The 20109-nt window shown below is 37.6% G+C and overlaps 3 protein-coding genes and 1 non-coding gene across 4 annotated transcripts; all 4 read left to right on the top strand.

Annotated features, from left to right (window-relative positions):
- The first annotated feature begins 52 nt into the window (after positions 1 to 52).
- Positions 53 to 2170, top strand: LOC116305640 (uncharacterized). Its single transcript, XM_031715590.2, has one exon. It carries the CDS (start codon positions 282 to 284, stop codon positions 975 to 977), a length of 696 nt encoding a protein of 231 aa, XP_031571450.1. The 5' UTR covers positions 53 to 281; the 3' UTR covers positions 978 to 2170.
- A 1484-nt stretch (positions 2171 to 3654) lies between these two features.
- LOC116305635 (uncharacterized) lies at positions 3655 to 5567 on the top strand. Its single transcript, XM_031715586.2, has one exon. It carries the CDS (start codon positions 4004 to 4006, stop codon positions 5129 to 5131), a length of 1128 nt encoding a protein of 375 aa, XP_031571446.2. The 5' UTR covers positions 3655 to 4003; the 3' UTR covers positions 5132 to 5567.
- A 139-nt stretch (positions 5568 to 5706) lies between these two features.
- LOC116305636 (elongator complex protein 3) lies at positions 5707 to 18068 on the top strand. Its single transcript, XM_031715587.2, has 22 exons — positions 5707 to 5814; positions 5960 to 6065; positions 6788 to 6878; positions 7369 to 7416; positions 7566 to 7636; positions 7785 to 7848; positions 8134 to 8202; positions 9889 to 9918; positions 10336 to 10460; positions 11862 to 11942; positions 12212 to 12292; positions 12601 to 12661; positions 12748 to 12813; positions 13524 to 13596; positions 13936 to 14056; positions 14297 to 14387; positions 14679 to 14744; positions 14830 to 14905; positions 15260 to 15356; positions 16228 to 16282; positions 16463 to 16544; positions 16875 to 18068. The coding sequence occupies exons 1-22, from the start codon at positions 5793 to 5795 to the stop codon at positions 16952 to 16954; spliced, it is 1656 nt and encodes a 551-aa protein (XP_031571447.2). The 5' UTR covers positions 5707 to 5792; the 3' UTR covers positions 16955 to 18068.
- A 509-nt stretch (positions 18069 to 18577) lies between these two features.
- Trnak-cuu (transfer RNA lysine (anticodon CUU)) lies at positions 18578 to 18650 on the top strand. Its single transcript has one exon. It is a non-coding gene; the product is annotated as a tRNA-Lys (tRNA).
- The last annotated feature ends 1459 nt before the right edge of the window (positions 18651 to 20109 follow it).

The raw sequence follows: 20109 nt of genomic DNA, 5'->3' as shown, positions 1-20109 counted from the left end.
AGGATACTGAGTAACTACCTCTAAAACCCGTGACGTCATGGTTATCATTAATTAACTATAGTAGTCGCGTGTCAGTGAGTGTAGTTGTAGTCGCAGACAAGAAGATAGTCAGCGCATCAGCCTTTCTAAGCGAAAAACACTCATGTTTGGACATGTATTATGCTATTCAAAATATAAACTGCGGAAAAAGAAAATACTTCAATACTGCTCAGTATTTTAAGTACAAAATTGTACAGATCCTCTGGTAATGTGCTACAGTACGACTTATCTTCGACGTAAACATGGCGGATATGGAATCGTTAGCTATGCAAGAATCTGTTTCATACAAGGGAAATTTAAAGAAAAAAATCGGAAAGAATAGCTGGAAAGGTTTCTATGTTCTCTTGGAAGGAAATAAACTGATATTTTCCAATCCAAATGATGGTAGATGGGCAGGAAACATTGAGCTACACGAAGGATCAACAGTCAATCTTCACGTTAAAGGATCTCGAATAGGACAAGAAATCCAAGACCCAACAATAAACACAGAGATCGCTGAACTTAACAAACGAAAACACAGAGGAGAAAATCTCAAATTTAGCCTCCAAACAAAGCGAGGAGTTCACTTATTGAAGGCAGATTCTGAGTCACTTTGCTTGGAGTGGATTCGTGAGCTTCGAAAAGCTGTTTTGATCATTCGCGAAGAGAATTACTCTAAACTTGTGTCAAAACATTTTCCAGGGAAACCTCGTCGATCTGCTTTAGATCATGGGAAGAATAATAAAACTCGTAAAGATTTGTGTGTATATCAAGCAGTTGAAGCCGAGGATAGCGAAAGCGAAGAAAAAATAAATCCTGGAAGGAGATCTCGAAGTATGTCGTCTCACGAACCGAGATATTCGAGAGAATCCACCTTCAACTTCATCAAGCGATCAAGATTTCGCTCGTTTAGAAAATTGTCCCGGAATTACGAGAATTTAAACGAAACCTATGCCTAATAATATGATATTTTTTATTAAAGCTAAGAAGCTTTGTATCCGAAAAAAAACTAATCCTTAATTTTATAATAGCTAAAAAGCTTCGTATTCGAAAAAAAAAAACTCTAATTCTTAAAGCGGAAAAAAGAAAGTTTCCCGTTTATAAGATATTTTCTGCTGTTTTTGGTAGCAACTAACAACGAAGTATATATATATATAGATACATATTCATGCTATCTACTTTTTTATATCACAGATATTGCGTTACATATTGCAGTGGAAGCTTTGCGTGACTAAAACATGACCGCGAATCCGCAGAACGATGTGCAGAACCACAGGCAGACAAACCTCTTGTTCTGTGGTGTTGTAGTATTTGAATTCATGTATGTTATTAACGGCATGTAAAATTAGTACTTTTGAGAATAGCTATCAAGTTAAGCCATTTTTATTCTCAAAAGTACTAATTTTACATGCTATGAAATACTTGCCGTTAACATTGATGGGTTGCAAGCATTCCCAAGAGAGTCAAAAGACAAAGACATGGCGGCCATTGTGGTGCCGTTAACAATGGATGCTAATGAGAAATATTTTGTTAAATGGCACCAACATGGCCGCGATGACGTAATGTGCAATCGAAGAATACATGAATTCAAATACTACGACACCACAGAACGATAGATTGGGCTGCCTGTGGCAGAACGTAACGAACTGAGTATAGACAAAATAACGACAACAGTAAAATATGTAAGTTCTCTATTATATATTGAAGAAAATTATAAAAGAAAGCCTGTAGTATAAAGCTTTTATATTTAATCAAAATTTCAAGAATTATTAGGGTCGTTTTCTTGGGGGGAAAAACATTTGCATAAAATGTAAATTTTATTATAATTAATTTTTATGACGTGTACTTTAAAGATACGAATGTATAGTTATTAATTAAGCCAGTTCCTTTTGTTATTATATATGTTAAATCTAGAGGATATTGGAAGAATATTTTGGCTGAAAATCATTTTTGCCAAAATGACAAATCTGATAACCCTTGGGTGTAGGAAAAGGCTACTTCATAATCCTTGTTGTGAGGGAAAAACTAGCCAGTAATCGTAGTGCTTGTCAGTACTGTACTGAGGTGAAACTAACTCCTGGATCCATATATATTTATGGATAAAACACTTCAGATAGAACAGTGTTAGAGATAAAAGAAATATTAAGCTGAAGCCAGTTGCAGCATTCCATATTTACAGCAGTGACACTTGAATCAAACGTACACCTGGGAATCCATTGGGGGATCAATCAATACATACACAGGGAGCAGAGGGGGGCATATCAAGGGGATCCTAGCTATTTATCGTAAACCTTCCCATTGGTAGTTTATTTGTAATCGGTAGTGACCTTTCCTCCCCTACCCTCCCATCCCCTCCCTCCCCTCCCTCCCCTCCCTCCCATCCCCTCCCTCCCCTCCCTCCCCTCCATTCCCCTCCCCTCCCTCCCCTCCATTCCCCTCCCCTCCCTCCCCTCCATTCCCCTCCCCTCCCTCCCCTTCATTCCCCTCCCCTCCCTTATGAGAAGTTCCAGGTGGCAAGTGATATGATAGAGCTTCTCAATCCAATAGCTGAGTCAAATAACTGGAAAACCCCTAAACAACCTCTGAGCTGATGTAAGGCAGGGCATGGCTAACTTAGATATGAATTTAGACCAAACAAGCTCTAGGCTTTATCTTGATGCTGAGTCCAGGAGTCATCAAACCTGGGACCAAAGAGGTGAGGCAAGTGCACGTGACTACCGTACATCACCCTGCACTCCTTAGAGACTGGTAAATGTATAAGAGTATAAGAGATTTTACCCTTAAGGTCTGCAATGACTAGGTCTTTTGTCACTAGTAATATGGGACATCCTACTGCAATTCCATCTGGGAATCTATAGTCCTCTTTAGTTCCTGGCTTCCTCTCTCACCTGCCCAATTCCCACTGTATCATCTAAATGAATAACTAAAGACACCAATGTCCATAACGGCCAGTCCTATTTGCTTCAGTCTTAACATGTATGACATGAATTGTGTGCTGGGTAAACACTAGTCTAAAAACAGACATGTTATCAGATATCATGGAGGGCTCTTGTCTTTGTACAGTGCCAAGGAAACTAAATATCGAAACTGTTGGCATACCATCGACCATAGACCTCTTCTGAGATAGCGTACATGGTGCATTGTTGTCTAGCTTCGGTACAAACATTTTTTGTTCATCATGCGTTATATGGTGTTGTTTGTACCAAAGCTAGACCACAGTGCATCCTGTCTATCAATTCAGAATTGGTCTATGGCCAGGGAGTTCGGTAAGGCCGCGCGCGATGCGCACGCATGCGCGATAGCTAGAACCCCAAGGACCGCAAAAATGAGAGTAAAAGTCGAAACGTCCATCATAAATAATATGCAATGCAGTGCACTTAAAGTATTGTAAAAAACAATTGATTCGATGAAACAGAACTGAATGAAATAATGAATCGACGAAAGGTAAATATAAAAGACAGTTTTCTTTGATCAGATACAAAGTAGGCGCTTCTGTTCAAATATAGACATCAATAGGTAACAGTATCAAGGTGAAGGAGAGATAATAGGCACGCTCCAAGGTCCGTATTTTGATAATAAGAGTGTTTATTTTTGCTTCACTTTCTTTCTTAAATGTTTCCTGTCTGGTTAATAACGAGTAAGCTAAATCAAACAGCGAAAATGTACAAATTAGTACAAAATTAGAAATAGAGAAATAGTGTCAAAAACATCCAGGAGAGAGAGAGAGAGCGGAGAAAAAAAAAACAGTTAAACCTGAAGGGCTTGTCAAGCTAAAAGACTTTCTGTATTTTGGAAAATCAAGTTATTTTGTCTGGTTTTCGACTGCTCTTCAATCTGGGCTCACTATTTCTTGCTTTCAAAGCAGTTCAGTTGAGTTGGAAAGGGATCTCGTTTACAAAGCCGTTGCTGAATAACAATTCTGAGTGAAAGACGCTGAAGGAGAATTTTCAAGATTGCAATTGAATCCGATACTTCAAAGAAAAAGATGACGACTCTTAACCTTTCCGAAAAATCGATAAATATGTCTGCCACAAGAGAATTAGCTTCAAAATCTTTGGTACAGTTGTATTACAGCTTGCTTCTATCTGCGGGACTTTATCTCTCTTTACTGGCTTTCACTACGACCTGCGCAAATGGTCTCCTTCTCTGGACCATATACAAGAACTCCAAGCCTTACTTCAGAAAGCCTGTCACTGTTTTGATTGCTGCATTAGCCTTAGCGGACTTTTTGAATGGGTTAATAATAGATCCACTCTATGCGAGTATCTACTTCTCCTTGTATTTCAAATCCATATCTCGGAGTGCTTATCACAGACTAGCTGAAGTAGGCACGGTGTTTTCTGTAATCACCATGAATGCTTCGTATTTGATAGTCTTAACTTTATCCTGCACACAACTCATAGCTATTTCTTTCCCTTACAAACAGAGAACTCTCATTACTATTAGGTCTGTAAGTTTTGCTGTCGTTCTAGTCCTAGCGTATTCTATTTTATTTGCATTGTCGTATATCATGGGGATTCCTGTCAACCTTTTCCAGAAACTTGAAGTATTTTTGAACATGACTGGAATAACTGTTGTCCTGATAGCTGCTTATGTTTGCTTACAAATTTCATACACAAGGCAAAGAGGCAAGTTTCGTCGACTGATGACTGCCAGCAAAATCCAAGGCCAAGAGGAATCGCGCGTTCATCGTGACCCTAATTCGGTAGCCGGTAGCAGAAAGGTTCTGATGGTAAACCTTTTGCTCATTGGCTGTTTATTGATAACAAGTCTGCCTGTCACTGTGATTTGGTATCTTAGGCTTTTTTCCATAAAGCTGCGCACAGAATCTCAAATGTTGGCTTATCGAAATGTGGCTCTTGTTGTTGATAATTTTCTATTCTTGAAGTTCCTTGTGGATCCATTCATCTACGCTTGGCGCATGCCCAAGTACCGCAAGGCTCTAAGACAAACAATCAACTTTCTGTTTAACTGTCAGGCGCGTTCCGCAAGGAGACAGGGATCCAATACTCAAAACTCACTAGGAACGATGATACACATGCTTAGCCATAGGAGAATGAGCTCACGACAAACCAGGAGTTTGCGAGAGGTCGTCGAGGAAGACGCTGTATAACCACCATTGTTAACGAACTGTCGCGAGGGCACGTTAACGGTCTTCTGGCCACTTCACAATGTTGTAAACCTTGTCTCAAGCAAGCGGATGTTCGATATGTGATGTTTGTCTATAGAAATCTTGCTCTAAATTTTTATCTTGGGGTCAAAACAATTAAAAATCAATGACAAAATGGTTCATGAGAAGGGAATTCAAATAGAATCCTAATAGTAGACAGTTGCTATGGACGTGATACTGAGGGGAGTGGGGGGAGGGGTTGTAACCCAGGACAATAAGGCGCAATAAGATATGTGGCAAGAGACCATCATGAAGGACTAGTTCCTCATTATCACGGTCCCTTGGATCTGGCTACTGATCTTACTGTGGGATTTACAGGGTCGTGCATGGTCCAGGCAGGTGAAATTATGAAATAAACCCAGAGAAATTTTTCTCTTCAATAAACTTACCACTAAAAATTGTGTCGTAATTTGTCCACATTCTTGGGGATGGGGGTCCTTTGTTGATTTTACATTCTAACTGCATACTACTGTACAAGGTTATGGGCTACCTGTGTCATTTATCAGCGGATTCTTCGTGGCAGCCATTTTGTATTCGAAAGAACAACATGTGACTGTTTCTTCTTGAATAAAAATATTGAAATAATACTCTTATCGCCATAAAAATGGTGAAGAACAGAAAGAAAGGTAAGATTAGATTACAAATGACCTAGATCAACCCCAACAGTTATTATATTTGTGTGGGTTTTCAATGAACAAGTTGACGAAAGTTTGGTTAAGCTTATGTAAAAATCTCATTGAGGTGATGTTTGTGTTGTACCTTTTATACCAGGAGAGATTCAGGCTTCCAGAGCCGAGCTGATGGTGATGACAGTATCAGAAATCGTCAAACAGCTTATCAATGCACACGAGAAGGGAGAGAATGTTAACCTAAACAAGTTAGTATTAACACTAGACTCGATGGAAGCAGACATTGTAATTTTAAAAGTTTGCCACTGTTTTTACTGCTACGAGCTGATCAAGACAGCAATTACGACATGGAAATCGGGCTACAGACTACCAGCAATCAATTAAATTGTTTGGTACCTTTATATTCTCTGATTTACGGCAGTGTATTGCCCTATTTTCCTGTCGCAACTGTTTTCTCAATCAGAGTGTAGCAATGAAAACAGTGGTAACTGCTTTCAAAAGGGTTCTTTTGCTCTAGAAATAATAAATATTGGTAATCAATAAATCAATATTAATTGATCAAATTAATTAATATCTATTAATATTGGTAATATTGGTAATTGATGTTTTAATTGATAGTTACAAAAAAGGAAAGTTTTTCATTATATTGATAATCATCAATTACTATTGACTATCATTGATTATCATTGACTTACATCGACTACTAATCTATATAAAGCCACTCATTTTCTATTTACCAACTAATCATTGATTACCAGTATTAATCAATTAATCAATTAGCACAGATGACAATTAATTATTATTGAACAGGAATCAAACCTGAGACCCCAGAAGTGCTAGAAGAGACAAGTGTATTACAACTACACTACCCTTGTTTTTGTTGTTGCATAATTAAGCGAGGATGATGATTAAGTACATTGCAAAGTACCCCACAACCATTAATCTCATTGCTTTACATATCTGAAAACAGAGTAAAAGGTGAAGCAGCAAGTAAATATGGCTTGGCAAGTCAACCAAGATTAGTAGATATTATAGCAGCTGTTCCACAGGCTTATCGAAAGGTAGGTTTTACTAAGGTACTTGTTACAAAAGATCAAGGAGTAATAGGAGTATGTGTGTCCATCACTAGACACTTTGCACCAGGATGTGATGGCAGCCTTAACAGGAGGTTCATAGAAACAATTGAATCAGGTCTAATCTGTTTACATGAGTAAGAATTCAATTTCACAAAGAAAAAATACTGTTGTCGTACCTACAGTCATGGCTGCCATCACAAAATGGTGCAAAGCCTCTAGGTTGTCTATCATCGAACCCACTGACCCTATGGTTTACAGATTGAAATACCTTCCCTCATTTATGACTATGGAAACTATCAAACCCTAAAGTATTATTTTTAATGTGTATGTTGTCCAACGTTTTCTACTCTGTACCTCACCATTATCAAAGTGAAAAACACTACCTACCATTGTTTCATTATTTCTCCTTGTTTCTGTGCACTGGAGCATTAACTTGATCTTTGGATAATTATGTTTTTTTTCCTGTGTCTTTCAGGTTTTATTACCAAAGCTAAAAGCAAAACCAGTCAGAACTGCATCTGGGGTAAAGATACAAATTACATAGTTTACCACAAAGTCCTGTGTATATGATTTATGTCCACCTGACCTGGTTATGAGACCACTAATCTGTCAACAAATTGGTACCAGGGTAATTACTACTAATATTTTATTTTATTTTATTATTCTCCATAGATTGCAGTTGTTGCTGTCATGTGTAAACCTCACAGATGTCCACATATCAACATGACTGGAAATATATGTGTGTAAGTAAAGATGAATAATGGGAAACAAGGATACAGTAGATTACACTTTGTAAAACTTTGTAAATCAGAAAATTAATTAACTACAAGAAATACTAATTATCAATACTATTAAGGTATTTATCCCTTTTATGTGTTTTGTTTTTTATAGATATTGCCCAGGTGGGCCAGACTCAGATTTCGAATATTCTACACAGTCATATACAGGATATGAGGTAAACAATGCAGTTACAGTTCTCGTTTTACAATGCTGTGACTTGCATCAAAGCAATAATGGAGGTGATTTTGCAATGATAGAAACGTGAATAATAATTGTCCAAAGTGTTAAAAAAGGTCTCTATCATTGCAAGGTCACTGCCATCCTCACGTTGATATACAGGCATAGTCATGCCTTTCAAGATCACACAGGGAACTGTGAAGGGGGCTCAAGTCATTGATAAATGGAATTTGCTAAATACAAACATTTTAGGTCAAGTATTGAGATTTTTTTTTCTACACAGCCAACATCAATGAGAGCAATTAGGGCAAGGTATAATCCATTCCTCCAGACCAAACATCGAGTTGATCAGGTAATGCATACTACAATCTATACAATAATAGAACAAATGCTCGTTTCTGCAAACTAGACAATCTGGAACTGGTACATCCTTATATTTGTATACTACACCTTTTGCTGTTCATTAAGAGAAAATGTACATTCATTTGTGCCAATAGTTGTATCAATAACGTGTAATGTACTTTCATCAACACCACAAGTAACATCATTAGCGCGGATCAACTTTCAATAACGATATTTGAATATGCGTGTACATTCATAGGCATCAATGGACAATCAATAGCGCGTTTGTACATTCATATGCGCGGATTGTATTTTCTTGTGCGCGAAATTCAACTTCAATAACACCAAATGACAAACAATTGCATTTATGGACAATCATTTACCCAAAAGTGAAAATTCATTAGTGCTATTAGCATAATCATTGACAATCTATAATGCGTTTGGACAATCATGAGGGTCAATGTTATATTCTATAGCGTGGTTCGACAAACATTTGCATGGTTCGAATGAACAATAAGAGAAATAAAACAATCATTAGCGATTTTTTATCTATTTTAGCCTTTAATTTCTTCGCCATTTATACATCGTGGCAAATACGTTTGCATATAACTGAATCACTGACCACATTTAGCGATAGTGATAGTTGCCACATTTCTCTGGAGCCCTTCCATTAGCAACTGCGTTCTATAGTGACCTAGAGCAATCCCTTGTCGTCTTGCCTCAGCCCGATCGTTCGTATGTTGTTGGATCTCTGGACGGCTGAGGTCGGCTTTGATTGCTGCTTTAAGTGAGCTAACTGCTATTCTCCTACGCAGCCGCTATTATGGAGGCAGTTACCTGAGTTTTTTTATACGTTTTAAAGTGATAAACAAAAATCGCTAATGATTGTTTTATTTCTCTTATTGTTCATTCGAATCATGCAAATGTTTGTCGAACCACGCTATAGAATATAACATTGACCCTCATGATTGTCCAAACGCATTATAGATTGTCAATGATTATGCTAATAGCACTAATGAATTTTCACTTTTGGGTAAATGATTGTCCATAAATGCAATTGTTTGTCATTTGGTGTTATTGAAGTTGAATTTCGCGCACAAGAAAATACAATCCGCGCATATGAATGTACAAACGCGCTATTGATTGTCCATTGATGCCTATGAATGTACACGCATATTCAAATATCGTTATTGAAAGTTGATCCGCGCTAATGATGTTACTTGTGGTGTTGATGAAAGTACATTACACGTTATTGATACAACTATTGGCACAAATGAATGTACATTTTCTCTTAATGAACAGCAAAAGGTGTACTGTATGACATAAGAAGAGTAACCATTGTTTCCTCATTTAGCCATTGAGAAAGCAATTAATTGGCCTTTATAATATATGCATGTACTATACATATACAGGTGGTCTCCTTTATGACCATTATATATTTGTATACTACTGTATGACGTAAGAAAAGTAACCATTGGACTCCCTCAGTAGAAGAAGATGTTGTTTATTTGACTGAAATTTCAGGGCCCCCCCCCCCCCCCCCCACCCCATCCTCACCCCTTAAGAAAAAAATTGCCCCCATTCTACAGGAGGTGTTGATATTTTCTGGAAATACTGTATACAACTAATAATTACTTCTGCACTTGCAAAATAGTAGTATTATTTTGCATCTCATTTTCTGTTTGTTTTTCTTTAGCTCAAGCAACTAGGACACAGTGTAGACAAGGTAAACCAGTTTTAGAAAGCATGATTGAAAATAACATAATTGCCAGCAAGATATCAGCTGGTCTAGACATTTTATCACCAAACAGTTGATTTTGGTGGCTATCAAATTAATGGGATACCTGTGAGCTCGAGGGTGGGGGGTGGGGATTTGGTGTGAAACTTTGATTTCAGGACAAAATTTTTTATCACATTTGTAACCATTTACAATTTCAAGCTCTGTAGGGAAAATATCCATTTCAGTTGCTTTATTTATTGTGTTGATATTATTATAATTTAATTGAGCATAAATAAAATTTTGAATCACCAGATTTTAAAATGGTGTTAAGACTTTACTAGCTTTTCACTTTTAATGTGTATTGTATAAAGTTTGTCCAATTCAGAAATGTTGATTTTTTTATTGTTTTCTTTGCTTCAAAAGGTTGAATTCATTGTGATGGGTGGAACATTTATGTGTCTGGATGAAAGCTACAGAGACTATTTCATCAGGAATCTGCATGATGCTTTGTCAGGACACTCTAGCAACAATGTAGATGAAGCTGTCAAGTAAGTATATGTATTAGAACTAACTCAATGATGTACAAGACCTTATTAGTCTAGACTAACTCCCTGAGGTAAACCATGTTACATGTACAATACTGTACCTCCTATTAAACCCATTGTTAACCGCAACTTTTCTGTGCTTGACTCTGATACTGGCACTTCTGCTATTTTCAACAACCGCCCTCTCTTTTCCTATAAACGTGATCGTAATCTCCGTTCTTTCTTGGTCAAGGGAGTTCTTCCCTCTAACAAAGAACCTGGTACTTTTCGCTGTTCTCGTAAACGTTGTTATACTTGTCCTCACATAGTCTCTCACACTTCTGTTGTCGGTCCTAAATCAACTGTTAAAATCACTGACCATTTTGTTTGTACCACTTCTAATGTTGTATATTGTATTAAATGTACCCGCTGTAATCTTTTGTATGTGGGCGAGACTGGCCGCCGTCTTGGTGATCGCATTTGCAATCATCTTTATGATATTCGCAATAACGATCCCACCAAACCAGTTTCCCGCCATTTTAATCTAGCTAACCATTCTCTTTCTGACTTCATTGTTTTCGGTCTTTCTTTGCTTAACGGCAACAATGATTGTCGCAAGACCAAAGAAATGCGGCTTATTCACCTATTGGGCACTCTTAGTCCCAACGGGATTAATGAACGCTTTATTTTCAACTAACCTTTTCTTTTGTCTTTTGATTGTTTGTTTTTGTTTCCTTGCCTACCTTGCTCTCATTGGTTTCTTTTGTCTTATTCTATCATATATACACTCCTTTCTACCACTTCTTTCTCTTTTACTCCGACGAAGGACTAGCGTCCGAAACGTCAGTAAGTTGTTTCATCTTTTCACGGTGTATAATTTACCTTTTCATCATTACTGTTTCATTAGAAACACCGACGCAGCTCACACTAGTTTTTAGCTAGTTATATCTTTTTGTACCTCCTATTACTAATATTAGGAAGCTCTTATAAGGCATTGCATGGCATTATTTACTACCAGTATGTTACTATGGTAACAACTCTCAGTACCAACAGTAAGCCCATGACATGACTACCATGTTTCCATGGCAACAGCACCTGATCAAACCAAAAGCAAAGATGAAGAAGCTGTTATTCATGGCATGAACCATGTTACTATGGAAACAGTAGGACACTTGCATTATGGCATCCTTTACTACCACTACAGATTCCCTTGCACACTTTCTTTTGTTCAGTTAATTAGCACCAATATTGTTTTCCAGCCTATTCTCATGAGGGAATACATAAATAAGAAAGAAAATTCGCCAAGCATTTTTGGTAGTGGTATTTGGCCTGTTGAACCAAGTTTGGACCATCTTTCTGTAATGGTTGTCACAAGTTATACGGATGCAGACAGTCAGTTAAAAAATGAATTTTTTTTATTTTTAGGTACTCTGAGAGAAGTAAAACTAAATGTATTGGAATAACTATTGAAACAAGACCTGATTACTGCCTCAAGAAACATCTTAGGTATTGTACACTGTACATGCTCATGGATGGTATCTACTTGTAATAAGGAAAATAGTTAATTGTTCATACCAGAAATACAATTACTTCTGACTTAAACAAAACAAAAAGGCTATCTTTCTTCAATTTTTTTCTCAACTTTCATTTTTATCTTTTGTGGGCTCCTGTGCCAGTACTATACAATTTGCATGGTTGACAGTTTATGTACAGTACAAGTTAACTGCTATGACGTAAACTTACTAACAGTTTTTGATATCTTAATATATTTACAGTTCTATGTTGTCGTATGGTTGTACAAGGCTTGAAATTGGTGTTCAAAGTGTATATGAGGATGTAGCAAGAGATACAAACAGGTTGGTGCTGTTGTTTGCGTCCCTCCCTCTTGCCCTCTCCTTGAACGAGTCAGTCATTTTGTTTGTACTGTACATGTAGCTTAGAATCCAAGAATCTTTGCAGACTAGCATTATCATGTTGTGGTTGATCAAAAGCCTATCATTTTGACAAGAAATGATACAGAAACCAACCAAGAGAAACGTTTGTGTCTGCGTGCACTTCAGCACGTTTTTATGGTTTAACTGTTACACTAAATATACCTACAGTAAAGATATCATTCAGGTTTGATGTTTGCAAATTGTGATTGGTTTCTTCGTCTGTTTGTCAGGGGGCACACAGTCAGAGCTGTCTGCGAGTCTTTTCAATTTTCAAAAGATGCTGGTTTTAAAGTAAGTATGAGAATTAGGTTGATATTCTAGGTTTCAAACATTGTAGGACTTCGTTTTACTAATTCCTTTAATGTGATATTTGACAGGTAGTTGCACACATGATGCCAGATTTACCTAACGTTGGTTTAGAGAGAGATATTGATCAGTTTATCGTAAGTTACGAGCCACAGTATCTGATTGTACATCCCCTTGAAAGAATTGATGACTCTCAAATCTCTAGGGTATGCAGGCTTAGCCTCACTTCTGAGTTCGGTAAACAAAAGCAGAAATTAGATTAACAAAACTAGCTACTCCTGGATTCGAGGCTAAGCCCACATTCACTGGAGTTTTAAGAGTGGTCAATAGATCTGCGTGGTAATAAATATGAATATAAAAAATGGAGGGCAGAAGAAAAATGGCACAAAAACAAACAGAACATGCTAAATACTAAATCTTATTATCAATAACTCCTTTTACTTGATTATTAAAATTGATTGTCAAATTTGCCCAGGACCATGCTTTCTGATATTGAGTTGTTGATGCCGATATGGCTATCCGAGGTCTATTCATGTAAAAGAGAGAAGTTCTGTGGAAAAAGATCGTAATTTTTGTATGTCTCTGTTGACCGTACCAGGGATGTATGTAACTAAGCATAACAAAACAATCTTCCTTGTCTCTCATTAAAACTATTGCACCATACAAATAAATTGTCAATGGGAAGAAGGTTACACTGTAGGGACCCCCCTGCACTTCATCTACTAGTTTGTCATTCAGGACAACACTTGCACCCCTTTTCCCTATAGAAGCATCAAACATGGAAAACATACAATGTGTGAAAAACTTGCTGACCCTGTGAAGTAAGATCTGGTTTGACTCTTTTCAGGAATTTTTTGAGAATCCAGCTTTTCGTGCAGATGGTTTGAAGATTTATCCAACACTTGTGATTCGTGGCACTGGTAGGTCTTCACTGGAAAAACATTTTATGTCAAATTCTTTGTTCTTTTCAAGACTGAAAAATAGCATTCTCTCACAGCAAGAATCAAGTTGTTACATTCCTTTCTTTTTGCTAGAAACTGTAATAACTTTCTTTGTAAACAATTAAATCCTGATTGCTTCTATCCTAGAGGTTTGCATGAGCCACCATGTTGGATGGCAGAACTTGTACTTGTCATTCAATATGGCCACCGCCAGTGATTGTTCAAACCATTATTGCATCCCAGAATGCCACAACAGGTTATCTTCTTGACCATTGTCACTAATAAGGTTACTTTGTTTTGTTTTATCATTAATTTCAGGACTATATGAGCTTTGGAAAACAGGCCGGTACAAGAGCTACCCTCCCAACACCTTAATAGATCTGGTAGCTCGAATCCTTGCTCTCGTTCCTCCATGGACTAGAGTCTATCGAGTGCAAAGGTAAGCAAAAATTCTTTGGCTTTTTTACGAGTTTGTCTTCTCAGTTAAGAAACCTATAGGTGTTTCTGCTACCCAGAAAATTCCAGATTGGCACACATTTTCTCATGTTTTGACCTCTGTCCATTTAATTACAATTGTGTGATTTTGATTGACGTGAAGTCAAAAATCCAAATATCGAGGCCACAGAACATGATATGTGTTTTTTCTCACTGTTGAAGCCCATCTTCGTTCATCTTCCAGAGACATCCCCATGCCACTAGTGAGTTCAGGCGTAGAACATGGTAACCTAAGGGAACTGGCACTAGCCAGAATGAAAGATTTAGGTACCCAGGTAAGTTAATATGCCGCCAGGAATGCTGGGAAGTATAAAAAAATACTAAATGAGGCGATGACTGAATCACTGATGAATTTCGTGTTTATTGTGCCATTACCTTTGCTGCTGTTGTGGTCATTGCTGTTAATGTTGCTGCTGTCATCGCAGTTCTAGCTGTTTTAATATTGTAGTCGTTTTTGTTGTTGTTGTAATTGCTGTTGTGGCTATTTTCATAGTTGTCAGCATGGTCTTTGCGGTTGTGTATAAAACTCAGTTTAGTATTAAGCAATCTTAATTATTCATGCATAGTGTCGAGACGTGCGAACGAGAGAAGTTGGTATTCAAGAGATACACCACAAAGTTCGACCATACGAGGTACGTGATACCAACTGCAATAGAGCGGGCAGAGATACTTTTACTATTGTTTACCTGTGGATCATTAGAATCTTTTTCCCCTTAGATTGAGCTTATTCGTCGAGATTATGTTGCAAACAATGGCTGGGAAACTTTTCTCTCGTACGAAGATCCAGACCAAGGTATGCTCCAAAGAAAGCTCTAGAGGGATTTTCTGAGCTTTTATAAGCGAGGTGGAAACTTGTGGTCTTGATTTAGTAAAAGCAACAATATACAAGACATGGTGAACAAAAAAGATGTTTGTATTAAAGCTAGACCACAATGCAAGTTATTCGCTTTCTTAGAAAAGGAATTATTCGTGAATGAAACAATCCTGTGAAAGCATTCATTCGCTTCCCTCTACAAGTCTAAGTGCATGCCATGCAGCAACTGTTTGTAAAGCTACACCAGACAGCACCTTCTCTGTGAACAAGAGTCCTAAACCAAGATGTAGACGCTTATGTATCATTATTTTCCTTTTCTTCTTTTCATTCAAGATATCCTGGTTGGTCTTCTTCGACTCCGCAAATGCTCCGAGGAATCTTTCAGACCTGAACTGAAGGACCGCTGTTCTATTGTCAGAGAGCTGCATGTGTATCCTTTTCTTTGATACGAACTTATTCATTCATTTGTTATTGAGAAATTTTGTTGGTAAAATTCCTCTTCCTGTTTTTGCTTGTTTGTTTGTTCGCTTGATCGTTTATTTGGTTGATGGTGGTTAGTTGGCCTGTTGAATTTAGTTTCATGGTTTACAGTATGTGTTGGCTGGTTAATTGGGTGCGAGTGGGGTCGGGTGAGTTGGGTGGTCGACAGGTTGATTCGTAGGTTGGTTGGCCATTTGGTTGTTAGGTTAATAGTGATAAGTCGGTTTTTTGGTTTCATGGTTTGTTTGTTGGTGGGTAGGTTGGTTGGTCATTTGCATGTTAGGTTGATAGTGGTCAGTCGGTTTTTTTGGTTTCATGGTTTATTTGTTGGTTGGTAGGTTGGTTGGTCATTTGCATGTTAAGTTGATAGTGGTCAGTCGGTTTTTTTGGTTTCTTGGTTTGTTTGTTGGTGGGTAGGTTGGTTGGTCATTTGGTTGTTAGGTTGATAGTGGTCGGTCGGTTAGGTTTTAGGTTTCAGGGTTTATTTGTGGGTTGGTTGGTTTGGTGGATGGGGTGGGGTGTTTGGTTGGATGTGGTGGGTGGTGGGCTGTTGTTTGCTTTGTAGGTCGGGTGGTTATTTGGTTGATAGTGGTCAGTCGGTTTTTTGGTTTCATGGTTTATTTGTTTGTTTGTTGGGTGGGGTGGGTGGTGGGTGGGTGGTGGGCGAGTGGGGACGGGTGGTGTGGTCGGTTAGTTGGATTGTTCTTTAGGTAGTTGGTATAGATTTTGTTTGTTATTTCAAAGTAAAAGGAAATCAAATCGATATGTATTTTTAGTTTTATTGAGTCCTTCGAGTAGTTTCTTCTTTAACCTATCGCTAGCTATGGAAGTGTCGTTCCCGTCAGCGCGAGGGATCCCAGCAAATTCCAACATCAGGTGAGTTTGATGAACATGGCAGTTACTCTGATTGCCATTTTATCTACTCTTTTGATCTCCTCCTCCACTGCTTTCTCCTTCTTTTACATCTCCTCTGCTTCTACCGTCTCGTTGTCTTCCTCCTCCGTGAGCTATACATCTTACCTATGACCATGGTTACTATTTATTTGCTTGTCTAAGGGTTTTGGTATGCTACTTATGGAAGAAGCAGAAAGAATAGCACGAGAAGAACATGGTTCGATTAAAATTGCTGTTATATCAGGTAACTGACATGACCTTAGAGTGAATTCTGCTGTTATTTTTAGTTCACTAAGCAACTAGAAGGTAAATAAAACCGTATCCAAGTTTTCCCACGGGGAGTCACTTCCCATTTCCCAATTTCCACATCTCACTTCCTACTTTCCATTTTCTACCTCCCACTTTTTTCCTAACGTGAAAGATCATCCCTTCCCATATGTCCCTCTCTAGCTACTCCCAGAATGGGTCAAAGATTCACATTGGTTGTTTGATTATAAGTTTTTTTGCCAGTGTGATACACCCGTGGATGTCCTTTTGTTTTTGTCAAATTTTTCAACTATTTTCAATTTTACAGGTGTAGGGACACGTAACTACTACCGCAAGATTGGCTACGAACTAGAAGGACCATATATGGTCAAGACCCTTGTCTCGTGATATTATCTTCAAGAACTTTGAATCAATAGTACCATATATGGTCAGGAGCCTTGTCTCGTAATATTATCTTATACGGTCAAGAACCTGGTATCAATAATACCATATATGGTCAAGACCCTCGTCTCGTAATATTATCTTATACGGTCAAGAACCTGGTATCAATAATACCATATATGGTCAAGAGCCTTGTGTTGTAAAAAGCGCAGCGGTCAAAGGAGGGGACAACGCCAATACTGTCAAACCCTCACCTATAAGCATTAGCTAAAAGCGATTGTTCTCACCCTCTGCTCAAAAAACTTCTCCTCACTGCATGTGAGGCTATTCTCCGGCCATTCACATTTTCCATTGTACATCATTTCTGTCAGATTGTGACCATACTGGAGAGCAGCGACTTCCAAGTCTAGGGAATAGTTCAAACCACTTTGAAGTCTAGGCCACTCTCTTTTCTTGATATGGTCAAGTAGGTCCAAAATACCGTTGTTCGAATGTACCGTTGATTCGGCTTCTTCTAAACATGCTGTTATTGCATATGCTGACGGCGGGAAAGTCCAGTGACTCTCTCGTTTCTGATCGATATTTGAGGCGAACTTCATAAGACAACACTTTGAGAACGTCATGGTAAATTTGATTAGCAAGAAAGGCTCCTGCTCCAAGCATCAATAATATCCACAATACTCTCCGAATCTTGGAAGATTTCTTGAAGGTAAAGTCATGGAGCGTCGAGTAGGAACCAAAAGTTTCCCATAATTCCCTAGAGGATGGATTATTTGCTAGGTTCATTTTACACAAATGCTTTATTTACACCCTCTCTCTTCTCGATACTTTACGTGCGTCCGTTTAATTTTTGACTAAGTTTTGGCTCATTGATAATAGCATGCACCCAGCTGAACGACACTAGCCAGTCACAACGCGCACCCATTCGTGAAACCTTTAATTTTGCAATTTTCGGAAATTGAAAATGACGCGACAAATTAATGAATCAAAAATTAACTCGTGATAACTGAAAAAGAATACATGAATATCAAAAAGAAGGGATAAAAACGGTTGGTGCAAAAAAATGGTTGTTAACTGATATAATTAGATGTTAGTGAAATAAAAATTCTTTTTATGCTTATGCTTTTTTCCATCATAGCTTCTCAAATTCAATTGTATTTTTTAATCAAAATTTAAAACTTCTAAAAAAATCAACCCTCAAAATAACAAATTAGCTTTGAAGAATGAAAAATGTACCACAGGGAACCCAACGTGTAAGCCATTAACACAGGGAACCCAATATTAGTTTTTATTTATGATTGAGTCCGACTGAGAATAAAAAGTGTTTAAAAAAATTTCTTTTTCTCATAAGCTAAAATCTCTAATTTAATAGAAGGGATTTGTTGTAGCTTGTGTCAGAATCTCAAATAAATTTTAAATGATCTTTTCCCCGTAGCTCATAGAAAACAATCAAATAAAATTAATTACAGCGTCGTCTTTTTTGTTAATCGATACGGTTATTTATTAATATTACTTTTCGTTGGTACTCGTTAATTCTTGTTATTCATTTTCATGAAAACCAGAAGTAGTCACTACATATTTAAAAGCTTGAATATAAATATATTATAAGTAACAGTCATATTCACGAGTGCCCGGCTAGCTCAGTCGGTAGAGCATGAGACTCTTAATCTCAGGGTCGTGGGTTCGAGCCCCACGTTGGGCGCACATTCTTTTTTTCCTTTCTTTCTCCTTTGTAGTCTTTTACTCCTTGTTTTTTAACTTCTTTAACCTTTAGAACACAAAAAGCAGTTACAGCATATCTAATGCTAGCTTTCAATATATAATTTTTTAGCGTTGAGTTATGAAAGTATGGTGCCAAATCTTGTCAGCCCGCACACTTCCTGCGCACCTACATCGAGGGATTCCGTGGTGATCCATAATATCCAATCCTATATGAAACTATTTAACTAGTTTTTACATGTTTTCGTGAAGTAGAATTTCTGTATAAAAAGATTTTGGAAGACCGGTATATGACTGAACTATTGAAATCCCTTGCTGCAAATCGACGAAGCTGACCGATCTAACCTGAAGCGCTTAAAGGATCTAGTTAAAAATTTGAACATCATAATTCAAAAAGAAAAACTATTTTTAACAATAGAAAGCCTGCGCAAAAAAGAAAACCAAATTATTTATTCCCAAATCAAGCCAATCAACTACTTTTTGCTTTTATTCGGAGTTTCCAAATCCAGGATGTATTGTGGTCTAGATTCGGTACAAACAACACCGAAAAAGGCATGATGGACAAATGTAGTTTGTACCGAAGCTACACAACAATGCACCATAATCGCTATCTCAGAAAACGTCTTATTGTAAGCCGTCTATAACAGTGGCGGATCCAGGATTTTTTTCAAAGGGGTTTCCGTTTCTTAAACTGTTTATAATTCTCTTTAATTTAGTTGATGTTTGACAAAAAAAAATTGACTCTAATCACCTAATTTACTATAGTAACGGAACTTAAAGGTAAATCAAACATTATAACAGCAAATATCCGTATCATTTCGTGTTCAACATTATCTTTGTGGATACTTTAAGCAAAATTTATATAAGACATATTTCTATTACCTAAAAGATCAAACCTTCAAGGGGGGTTCCGTGGAACCCTTCGACCCCCCCCCCCCCCCCCCCCCCCCCTGGATCCGCCACTGACGAGCCTTTGGCAAATAATCGTTAAATATTTATAAGCTTCTATATGATTTATAAGGCCATTATTGCTGGTTTTCAATCATTCCCAAGAGAATGTAATAACAAAAGATATATAAGAGGATATAACTAAAGAATTCATTGACAATTCTTTTGTTAAAGTCCTCCAACATGGCCGACGTGAAAACCATCAATAGGAGGTCTAACTCGTAAAAAGTTTATTCACATAAGTTACATTAAACTTTTCATGATTCCTAACGTTGTCCGGCACCTAACTGATCTGATCGAAAAAGTGTTAGACAATCAGAAACTGAGTGTCACTTTTCCTCTTGAAATTATGGATTTCCACACCATCCAATAAAAAAAAAAACATTGCTAATAAGCACTTGATAACAGTGACACAATAATAAACGAGCACATTTGCCGCTGGTCATTTTTTGCCGGCCTCGGCTCATGACACCTGGGTTCTGCAGTGACGTCAT

This window comes from Actinia tenebrosa, unplaced genomic scaffold (genome assembly GCF_029948245.1).
Source record: "Actinia tenebrosa isolate PJP-AT-01 unplaced genomic scaffold, QUT_ActTen_1.0 PGA_scaffold1__47_contigs__length_23844297, whole genome shotgun sequence".
Lineage (NCBI taxonomy): Eukaryota > Metazoa > Cnidaria > Anthozoa > Actiniaria > Actiniidae > Actinia > Actinia tenebrosa.
Note: the sequence above shows the minus strand (reverse complement) of the source record. Positions and strands in the feature narration are given on the sequence as shown.